At 37.1% G+C, this 12,236-nt stretch overlaps 1 protein-coding gene across 2 annotated transcripts in view; it reads right to left on the reverse strand.

Moving 5' to 3' along the window:
- The window catches only part of CRTAC1 (cartilage acidic protein 1), a 1,353,390-nt gene that overhangs the window by 708,619 nt on the left and 632,535 nt on the right, over positions 1 to 12,236 (reverse strand). For both annotated transcript variants that reach the window (XM_069239641.1, XM_069239640.1), the window contains exon 4: positions 3,560 to 3,696. In XM_069239641.1, coding sequence (XP_069095742.1) covers positions 3,560 to 3,696 — 137 coding nt within the window. The remainder of the gene's footprint in view (positions 1 to 3,559; positions 3,697 to 12,236) is intronic.

Below are 12,236 nucleotides of genomic sequence, written 5' to 3' on the forward strand. Positions count from 1 at the left end.
ATGAGGATGGGCAGCAACAGCCGTTTTGAAACTGCGACCTACTTTATCGATGTTAAAATTAAAAGAAGCTTCTCAGCAAAATTGGTTGAATTTAGTATGTGTTAATTGCATGTGTTAATACAATTATGCATTTTCATTAAAACCACTTCATCACCCGGCAGCACAGCAACATCCTTGAGAGAATCAGCGAGTGTATAACTGTACCTAAAGATCCTCCGAAGGATAATCCAGATTTAACTTTTCTCATAATTTGCTAAATATGAATGTTTACATGCCACAGCAGATCTAATGTAACTTATATTTTTCATACAGATATGACTTGCTAATGCTTCCCAAATAAAATATGATTATTCAACTCAATATAAAGATCTGTCTAGAGGTGAGCAGGCAAGAAGAAACATCTCATTCTGTTCACTCATGCACCTTACTATCAAAACAATATCAGCATCTCTTTAATATTTGTAAACGTCTGGCTCATCTAATACCTGCAAATCAGATATCATCCTTTCGTAAGTATTATGCAATGATTTTCCTAATGTCGTTAAGACTAATCATGAATATCCTACAAACTCTTAATGATAACTCCCCTCTACAACTCTCGAGTCAGTCATAAGGCAATTACATCTTCCTTTCTTGGAGTCTTTTCTCCTGCCACAGAGGCCTTGATTCTCTCTAAGCATTTTTTTATTCAGGTTCCTCCCAAGTCCCTGTCCTGTGAAGATATGTAGTGCCCTTGCCACTGCCCCCAATTCCAAGTCCCCTGAATCCTCTCTCTTCAAATTCGCAAGATGCCTTTAGATTGAAAAACATGCTGGTTGCGTTTCTCCCAAAGAAACCCAAATTGGATTCAAATCTTCTGCCCGGTTATTGTCCTATATCCTGGTTACCCTCTCCCATGACAATAACGGAAGGCATTGTTAATCAACAGTTCTCTGCTTTTGCTGAAGCGCATAAACCTTCAACTCCTAACAATCTGGCTTCCAACCTTCATGTGGTACTGAGACTGTTCTTGCATCAGTCACCAAATATGTACATACCACACCAGAGTTTGGAAAGGAAGTGAAGTTGATCTTCTTGAACCACTCAGCAGCCTTCGACATGGCTCTCATTTCATTTTCATTGATCACTTAAGAAACTTTGAGATTGAGTTTGCACTAAGTGCAGACGTATGTTAACATATATTTGTATTATACTGCTGATATTTAACTATGGGTGGAATGTTTTGTTATATTTGGCTGCTTAATTTGCTAAAATGGGACAGGCAGCAAATTATGCATGCATGTTTATCAGTTAAATCAATGTGATACTATAACATTTTTCAACACTACTTTTTCTCAAAAGACCAAATAAATATGTATCGATACCAATAAGATAACCAAAAAGTAAATATGGATAAATACAGACAGACATGTTTAAAAAAATTATAAAAAACATAAAACCGGGAGTCCTAAATATGATCTGCATTGAATTTCTTCTTTCTTGGCATACCATTCACGGGCTGCTTCTCTTACCTCTTTACATTCTGCTTTCAAAGACAAACCATCTGGCACTCCACAGGGTTCACTGCTTGCTTTAAAGCCCTTTAATATCTATGTATCATTGCTCACAGCTCGTGTGCTATTTCCATGATAGCTTCTATTCTTATACTGACAACACTCATTTAATTCTATGCCTTGACAGTGTTCATTACTTCCTACAATTCAATTTAATTCCAATAATTAAATTTAACAAATGCTGATGTCACGTAGAAAACTCAAATTCTCTCCATCTGAATACAGACAAGGGGAATCTCTTCTATTTTCCCACTAGGCAATCTTGGATCAGCACCCAAAACTTCTTCTACAGCCTAAACCTCGGCATCCGTTTTGATTATCATTTGAATGTGAATTGGCATTTTCAGCTTCAATTGATAAGCTTGTAACCTGCTACTTTGTGACCGAGTTAAACATTATTTCTATCCTGCCTCAATTTTCAATTAACTCACTTGACAAGGAGCAAATACTCGCCCACTTAGATTAATGTAACCTCTCTAACCAAGTGAACCATTTCATCCTTTGACCAGAATTTAAAAAATAAAATTACCACAGATCAGCTTATTCTTGGACTAAATCGTCATTTTAAATTCATTGATTACGTGAAATCATTCCACTGCTCCACATTATCAAACACTGCATTTTTAAAGCACTGTCTCGGTCATAAGGCCATGTATTTCACGACCACTTCTAATATGACAGTTATCTTCAAGTGGTATCAATCAATCATTCCTTCATTCCAGCTCTTCTAAATTCCTAGTAATCCCCAAATTGCGAAGAATATGCACAAGAAATCAACACTTTTCTGTTAATGCATCCAAAGTCTCGAATTGATTTCCTTTTAATTTAACGCTTATCAAACGTCATACCACATTTTGAAAAAAAAATTGAAAACCTATCTTTTTGCCTGTCTGCACTCCATTTTCCTGGATATTTGAATATTTGACAAATTCTCTATAAATAAGGCTGAATTGTTTATGCTTTGTTTCTGTGCTAGTGTTTTCAGGTTACTATATATACGATGAAGATAACATTATATTTTATATGCATGTAGGCTTCATTAAATGCTAAGGATTCTAAAATGAACTTTATTCAACTATGACTAATGCATCCTATGCACTTGTTAGTTCTTGCAGGAAATTCAGTATACCAGTATCATGGCCATTAATTGTGTGTGCTTGTCTTCACCACACTGTTTCAGAGTTAAGAGAAACCACTACTAATGTGTTTGGAGAATTCTGATCATTCACTGGGCAGCAGCGAATCCAAATTCCCTAAGAAATATATTGCCTGCCTTTTTTTTTGTATTCGTGGAAAAAAAATGGTAACCATGTAGAAAAATATAAAATTATAGGAGTGGTCCAGTATCCCAAGGATACCAGCCATGGTAATAAATCGGACTCGATTGTGCCTGGTAACATGTACACAGCCACCTGGAAAGAAGTCTCATACAGTGTAAGACAGCCAATGTATGAAGTGGGCTGACCCATTGCTATGGTGGGTGAAAGCCAAATTTGAAAGACACTAACAGACCAATGGATGAAGAGTGAGTGTGTGTGAATGCGTGGGTTTATTATTATATTATTTATTATTTTTCGTTATGAAAATTTAAAAATGAGACTGGTGAGACAGTTGAAACTGCCATTAGACCAGACCTAAAAATGGTAAATGAGGTTAGCATAATCTGCAGAGACTCCCCCACTATCATGCAAAACTCATCCAGCCAGCATATGAAGTCATCATGTTAAGAAATAGTGGAAAAAATAAATAGTTTAAAAAGTTGTGTGCTTTCTGATAAAAACTCAGCTTGTAGGAACTCAAGGAACCCAACAAGTAAAGTATAAATCGATTTCAATCTTAAACTCAATTACTTGGTCGCCACATTTGAAGTTAATCTCAAGTTAGAATATTTAATGTTTTCATTAAAATAGTGAAACAGCAAATACTCCTGATTCCAGTATTGTAAAGTATTCAAGGCGGTGCATACTACCTTTGATTGACCATTCACAACTACTAAACTAACTTACCTTTCTATCAATGCAGGCCACAGAGCGTCCAGCAAAACGGTTTGCAACACCTCTCTTGATGTTCACTTCATCACTTAGGATATCTTCCCATTGCTCATTTCGAAACGTAAACAGTTTATCCATGTAGGTGGCCATTCCTGCAGAGCCAAAAAGACAAAAAATAGAGGCAAGTGTTGGGGTTACTTGCCGTTGCGTTATTTGTTCATGGTATAGAATAACAATAAACGGTGAGGGAAAGATGGCTGGTTGATAGACAGAGGCAGAGCTTACATGTAATATTTAACTTTGATACAATGGGCAGTGTGCCAAGGGGTGGAGCTGTTCATCTTGGATGTCAGGTGATTTTGCATGCATGAGTCTTGGGGCAAACCCGTGGAAGGATACCAGATGTTTTGGTACTCAGGCTATAGAACATACATTAATAATGTGACACTGAAGGAGGGGAGAGAGGTTAAAGGAGAATTAATAAATGGAGGGTGTTTCAGTGTATGGGAGAGCTAATAGGCCAAAAGCCTAGAACATGGATGTGGCCCACAGTGGTCTGAAGGTATTGAGGTGGTTATGGTCTGAAGATCATAGGAGTGTTGTCTAGCCATTTTAGCTATACACACGTTACTTTAGCAAACTAGGCCTGCCGCTGTGCACTTTAAGCGAGTCATATTTTATTCAGCTTCGTTTTTATTATTTTAACAATAGCCACATTTCCGGTCTTGTTTTATTTTCTCTATCTAGCTGTTCTTCGGCTAGGCCAGCACTGCGTTCTTAAGACATTTCTCTCACTTTGTGCTTTTCTCAAGGCTGCAGTAAGATAGATTGCCGGCAAAATTGCACACCTTGTCTCTAGTGTTTACAGAAACATACACACCCTTACGTGGGGATCCTTTCTTAGAACATCAGCTGTTTTATTATAAAAACACCACTTTGACCCATGTGCATTAGAGGGAGATTCCAGCCAGATGACCATGACTGTATGCTGATTGCTTTGCTGCAGCTGCTTATGTAGACTACAGGCCTCTTGCTCAGGTATGAGGGATGTCGTCTTCCCAGGGGAACCTGAAGGGCAGAATTAGAGCTTAATATGCTGTGCTCTCACATAGCCTAGGTAGGAGCTATTTTAGCGATCTTAGTGACAATATGATAGCGTTATTTGTATGTTTCACTCTCCTTGTCACAATTTTAATCCTATCATGCTTCATTGTCCTAGTTATTGCAATTCATTCTTTATTATCTAAGATGCAGCTACTTCAATAAAACCTTATTGAACCATACTCTGCCTCTGATTGTCCTTGCATACGTGAGACTAATGTAACATGATGAGATCTGAGTGACCACGATTTCCCTGAGGAGTCATTGGCGTCATGCGCTTGGTTGCCCAAACATCACTGCTCCTGGGTTGAGATGAAGCACTGCTACTTAGCCGGAACAAAACCCGGATTGGGCCGACAGGTGTCACCTGTAATGGGTACAGACTCAGTCCCCACGGTGCAAGTGATTCTGCCGCCCAAATCCAGTAATCTCATTAGGATAATGAGAGCCTAGGCAACAGGAGTGCATGTCTAGATCTAAGGGGGTAGTGTATGTGATAGATGAAGTAGTGCTGCAAATGACCTCAAACACTACGGTTATTAGCCTGTCTTCCCCACAATATTTGGCAGGCAGTCAACATGGTTGTTGGCAGTAGCTAGCGAAAGGTATATACTTTGGGAAGCAAAACTATTTTAGGAGGATGTTCTGCATACATTTGGTCAACTGTTTCACGTTATCCAAGGAAGAAACAACTGAAGATTGAAGTGGACCAACTAATAGGTTGACAGAGCATTGGTCAGGAATTCAGACAAGTGCTTTGGGGAAGGGCATTTTTTACACTAAATACCTGGAATGGATTGTTGTGGTTGTAGCTGAGAGAAAAAGCTCTAACAATGTCAGTGTTAAACATCATACTCCCCATCACAAGCAGGTCGGGGTTGCTTGGTCTTACATTTATATTTTGTTAAATGCTACTTGTGAAAACGGGTAACATCAGGCATTTGAAAACTTCTATTTAGTCACTGCAAATCTTAATGACACCATATTTTGCACAGATGCCTTATAATATTTTTCTTGCATTTCTTAAGAAATAAATACATAGTTCCTAGCAGAAATAAGTGGTGAGGCGAAACTATTCTATGACAGATGATCATGTAACCTTTCTATTTTGCTCATTAAATCCCTTTGGTATAATATATACTAGTAAGGCTTTATTGTATAATTTTCATATTGTTACATGTTTAGGCAAGCTTTTTCACACAGTATTTTTTACCTTTTGTACTATATACTTATACTAATTGTTTTTAAATGTATATCACAACAAGGTCAATTGGCAAAGAAAAACAAAAAATACAGGCTTTACAATCATTAAAATGATAAACCTTTACAATAATCTCCTAATTTCGAAACCATTGCATCCTGAATGTTTACAGACCCATGCAGTAAATGAAGTATATAAGAATAATTCACTATATCATGGTCATCTGTTATTCTTTATCATGTTGTAGAGATTAGACAATAACATAACCAAGACTAGAATTCAAACACCACATAAATCCGCTAGCAAATTGAAAAGCCATGCTTCTATAATTTTCTCTGTCAAATAATACTTGATTAACTTGCTGTGCCACATTGTAAAGAATGACATATGGATCTATAAATTTTGAAAAGCTGTGGAATAAGACGTTGCATAGTAGCAGAATAGTTTCCTTTGCATAATGTCTCGAGATGAAGTACCCTATGTTATTAGTTCTTGTTCTCTCTCAATAACTACACTTGGAGCTTAACATATAAAAAGATCAGATTTGTCAAACTACCATAATAATGATACATTCTGATTTTATATGTGATTATGTCCATGTTGTCTGGCACCAAAGAGACAGTAGGATGTTGGCTTTTATTTTTTGCAATCTTTGCTGTATAGAGTTGCACCCCATTGACTATATCACCTTGTACTCTCTTAAGGCTATCTTTCAAAGACAGTAGTACAAATATCAAAATTGGTGTCTCACTTTTAGCCTATTAATAACCTTTTCTTGCTGTTTTAATATATTGTATTGTTCTCTGTATCCCAGTTCCGCAAGAAGAGCAATTTACAGGCATTTGTTGTTAGACCAGAAAATATGAGGTCATTTTTGCATAATATTTTTATACAAACTCATATAGTTTTCTTTCTTTTTTTCTAATCATTGGATTTGTCCTTTAGAACTTGTGCTAGCTAAATATTCCATGATAGTCTTTTTAAACACATACCCACAAATGTTTAAATGTATTTTGTCTATAATTGGGTTTAAAACAGAACTAATATGAATGTTCATTGTCAGTATAATTGTTTCCTGGCGTACTGCTGTAGAAAGGGTAGGATCCAATCCCTTTTTAATTTTGCCCTTTAATAATGTTGGTTTCCTGTAGTTTAAAAGAGCTAATAGCTAACTGACCTGCAGTGAAGCAAAATTCATGACAGGGGACATTAATTAGGACTGCATGGATGATGAAGAGCAGTTGGTCCAAAATGTTAATTTAGAGATAATCTATATTATTTGTCAATTATCTGTAAATAGAGCGTACCACAACTGGCTTAATGATCCAAATCTTAGTTCAATGTTGTATGGGATCCCCAGTATAAAGATTGTTTGGCACTGCTGTTACTTTGTTATTGTACTTATTTAATTAGAAGGTTCATTTTGTCTGGTATCCAGAAAATAAATGCAAAGTGTCCATTATTTACTTAATATTGGCAATAATTAAATATATTGATTTGCTTAGCCTGTCTTTTCACATATGTTAGGGTCTCTAAAAACTAAGTAAATAAGGCACTTGCTACTTTGTGATTCCATTGATTATGAGGGGTCTGAAATAGTCATAAGGCATGGCTCAGGCATAATTCCATGAGAAGGCACATGCTTTGCTTGTGCCCCAACTCTTCCTGTATTTATAGATTATTTAATACTTACACCCGCAATTTCTTCTTTGTACATCTTGTGAATGCCTCCACTATTATCCCTCATTTTGATATTGAGAATAAATAAAATCATTTTGCTTCTTATTTACCAGCAAACTATGTTCTATCTATCTATCTATGTCACTTACCCTAAATTATGGAGCAATCTTCTGACACCTGTCTGTTCCCGTAAATCAGAACACTCAAACATTATCAGATTACATTTTTTGCTCAGTAATTTGTGCTTCTAGCTGAAGCTACTTTTTTTTTTATCTGGGACTATGGTTGCTCAGTGATCTCTTAATTGCCACAATACCACTTTCATCTAAATAAGTCTGCAGTTCATTTAAGTGGGCATTGGTTTGTCATAGATTGACAGTCTGAGACAACGGATCACTTACTTTTTACCTAGTTTCCTGCTTAGATCTCTTCATGTCCTTCTTAATCTTATTATGCAATATTGTTAGACAGTTGAAGACCTTTGGTAGGGTTTGGCAAGAAAGTTCTTTATCAATAATCAGTGAATTAGCCACGTCAATAGTTAATCCTATGGAAGGCCTGCATCATACAACAGTTGGGCATTGAGGAGTCAAAGGATTGAAGGGCCATGCAATTTAAAAAAAATCTTTCTTTAGTGGTTTTCAGTATAACAGGCCATACACAGTCTGTTCCAATAAGTCAGGGTGCACCATAGGCAGGTTAAAAAGTACAAAGTATGTCATATTTTATTACAGTGTCAAAGAATAAAGCAATACCTTAACACATACATTAACAAAAAGGAGCAGAGTCACAATAGTTAATTTCTAGACATCCTACCCCATCCCTGTCTCCCCCACCCTCCAACCTGCCACTGATCCTTATTACAGTGTTGAAGACTAAATCAATATATTAACACATTGTAGAAAATAGGGTTACTGGTTGAAGGCGGGAAGGGGGGCTGAAACCCTTCTCAAGCAGCAGCCACAATTCCTGTCAACGTGAAGTCACAAGCAAACCCAAAATTAACCTTTGTTTAACTGTCTGGTAGCTTGGCACAAAACAGTCAGGCTTAACCTAGAGACAATGTATAATGTATTTATGCAGCTTTTCAAAGAATGTTAAAGTTAAAACACAGCACCAGTAAAATCCCACACCAATTGTGAACAATTGAGTAAAATGTAATAAATTATTTGAGATCAAAACAACAAAAATCCAATTAGTAGCATTGGCGGTATGTAATTGTAAAGATTTAAGAGAAATTAGTGCCTAGAAGCACAAAGCGCCAACTGTAGTTATCTGGTCGCAACAGACCAAGACAGAGTCACAAGTTCAGGCTCACTGTGATAGCATGTGAGCCAGATACTGGGACTACCTTAGGTCAGCTGAACAAAGTACCTTAATTCCTGGTTTACAGAGAGTTGCGAGATAGCACGTCGAAGGTGCATTGTCCAGGGGGCGTGTTCCCTTGTAGTACATTCTGAACAAAGAAAAGGTAGGCTAAGCCTTCTCGATAGCCCTTGCTTACTAAGGACTGGGGGTAAAGAGACTGAGGGCCTTGTAGTGCAAACTATAAAGCAAGAACATCAGGATATGCAAAGATCAGAAGCAAGTTGTAGTTTTTGTATTTACTTATTTTTTATATTGCTTGATCTTGATCCCTAAATGGGCTTCTGAATGCTGAACATATTTTACAAGATTAATCATAACTCAGAATTAAGAGAAAGCAAAGGAGGAATGGGCGCAAAATATAAGGATGCTAATTGGAAAAATATATATAAAAAACACGCATTTTTTCAGGACGAGGCATAATGCAACAATTACCCGAAAACCAGAAAGGAAACAAAAATAGATCAGAGAATTACAGCAAATCGCAATTTTACATAAACAGTCGAAATATCTAGACGCTAATTGGGAATATTACAATTCGGAATCATTAAAGTTGTGATTTGTAATTTCGATAGGAGAAACTGAGGTGAAATTAAAGAGACTTTCCCCGTTTCTTCGCAGGTAATTTGTGGAAATCTTTTTGAAGAGCAGCAGGGATCGAGCTAGTCCGATACCTTCTCTCTTTAGCTTTTTAGCAGTATTCACTTTCACACCCAACTTGATGTCTGTGGTTTCAGACAATCATCTTAAGAACTCTCTCAAGGGCAATTAAAGGGACATCCTAAAAGATCAATTTGTAAATCTTATGTTCTTTTAATAGCCAAAAGTTTCCCCACCTTTACACTTTCTCTTGTCAGTGTTCAGCCACTAGTGACGGTGAGAAACACAAGTTGTAGACTGAAAACGAGAGAACTTGGTGGTGCTCAGACCGCCTGCCCCACTTGAAAGCCCTATTTCCCGGGATCTGTTTGATGCTACTTGAATTCATTTAATTCTTCCATGTTCTTAATAACTGAGGTTTACATATCCCATGTCCCTTCAGCTGCTACTATTCACTGCACTGGGTGGCAAAGATCTACATTAAAATACCAAGTGTAAGAATTTTGAAAAACCAAGATAATGCATCAAACCTTGACCTGTGCAAACTTCTACTTTTTACCTTTTTGCAGTTAAAATACACACACACATCAACTATGAATAGCAGCTTTTTGGCTAATAATTGTTTTAGTTATTCAAATAATACTTTCTTTGTAAATAATTTGGACACCGTTATTTTCTTACTTTCCTTTAGTTGCACAGCACAAGCCTACACTTAATCAAAAGTAAACGATGAAAAATACATGCTGAAGAACTCCGTAATTTCTTCTCAAAGAATTTCCAAACCCAGCCTCTTTTTGCTTCCTTCAATGTTGCAAGTGCTTTGCACCAGCCAAGGAGCTTGAAATAAAAATGCAAACATTTAAAATGCAATTTCTTTTGCAAGAATTTCTAATATCATCTGTGTTTGTTGCTCCTCAAATCAATATAGATTAGCACCAGAACCTCTAATTCTCCTCAAATATGTTTTTAAGATCTTTTACATCCTTAATATTCCTTCCCGTTTCTCTGTACATATCAGTTTGAGCCAACTGACCCAGTCATAATTTGTAACCAGCGGAAACAATTGATTTGATTTAGCCTTGATTTTAGGACTCGTTATTTCTGCATCTCAAATATTTTGTAGTAAAGTAACTACACACACAGGATCTTCACACATTCGAAAAGAGGCAATTTTCTTACAAAAAAAACTATGAAGGGATTAGTTAATATCAGAATGAAAGTACCAAAACGGTTAAAGTTGAGGACGTGAGAAGACATTCGCTGACAACCCTAGCACTCACCCCCTCAATATAAAACACTTCACTTTTTCTATGGTTGTCTTAACCAACTGCATGATTCTTACACTTGCTCGAGTCCACACCCAGTATTAAAGTGGAGGAGTTGTTCTTTGAACAACATACATAAGCAGAGGTAGATATCCAATGTTTATACCTCTTCTAATACCAGCATACAGTCAATATTAGCAAAAAGAAGCACTGAGGCATGAATGTCCATCACCTTTTCCACAACACCAGACATCCTTTATAGCCTGCATCCTTTTACCTTAGGCAGAGTCTGCCATACCTGCACTTCAGAGGATCACTGTAAACTCTAGTGCTGGAAGCAAGACAGATGGATTCTGTAAATTGCTTAAACATGTCTTAAGAGTTTCACTCTCCAAGTAAATGAGAGAAAACATATTTTTCTTTCATAAGATATAAACGTCGGTCTAGGTAAAAGGCAATTCTCCCAGGTCAGGAAAGACCAGTGCATAATGTGAGCTGGGAGCTGCAGGTGTGGCACCCAGCACTCATTGTTGGGGGATCAGAACATATTGTCATTCACCTCATCTCAAACAAGGTCTTTCATTCATTTTACACATCAAAGCAACTTCATATAGACATTTCGAACTTCCAATGCCTCAGATTTATGATGGTGCTTGTTTTTAAATGTGGTGTCATGCAGACTCAGCGCCACGGACAAAAGAGCACTTTGGAGAGAATGTTTTAAATGTAGCAGCATCATCTAAAACATGAGCTGTTAAGTACAGAGCAGTACAGTCTGTGTAGTCTTTGTAGGCCCTATTGAAGAAAGAACTTCAGAAAATGTGCTGCAATGGAGAGGTGGGAAAAGAATCATGTTAAATGGAAGTGTTAATGTACATTGTTTTTCACATTTACATTACACCATTTTAGTTACCACTAAATAATTGCACATATTTATAGTTTGTACCACAATTTTACATTATGATCTACATGGAAAGATAGTGATTTGGTCAGTAGCACCTAATTCTTTTGGTCAATTGCTGTCTCTGGTAGTGTAGCCCAGGTTCCTAGGTCAACCACTTTGAAACCAGACCGTTGTCTCATATGACCTACGTCGAGGACATAAAACACAAACGTCAATTCATGTTTACTCTTGTACGGTTTCTCATAAGTTTGGAGTAAGTAGCTGGCTTATTTCCACTTTTCAAAAGATTCTGGGACTAGGACTGAAAAACTGACAGATGCAGGCTCCCATTGGGTACTCCAGGAGTTCTTTGGTGAACTCCACATATGATAATTGTAGGAAAATGCCCCTTTTAGCATTGCTACCTCCACTTATAGCTAGATGTTTCTGTTGGTTTTTGGATTCCGCACACTGGGTCATGGCTGGCCAGTGCCCAGCATATGTGTTCTGAGTCCCTAGAACATGCTGAATTGGTATATACCTAATTGGCATATTTAACATGCCTCCAAGACACAACTTTATGGTACAAAATGTTTC

This window comes from Pleurodeles waltl, chromosome 6, assembly GCF_031143425.1.
Source record: "Pleurodeles waltl isolate 20211129_DDA chromosome 6, aPleWal1.hap1.20221129, whole genome shotgun sequence".
Lineage (NCBI taxonomy): Eukaryota > Metazoa > Chordata > Amphibia > Caudata > Salamandridae > Pleurodeles > Pleurodeles waltl.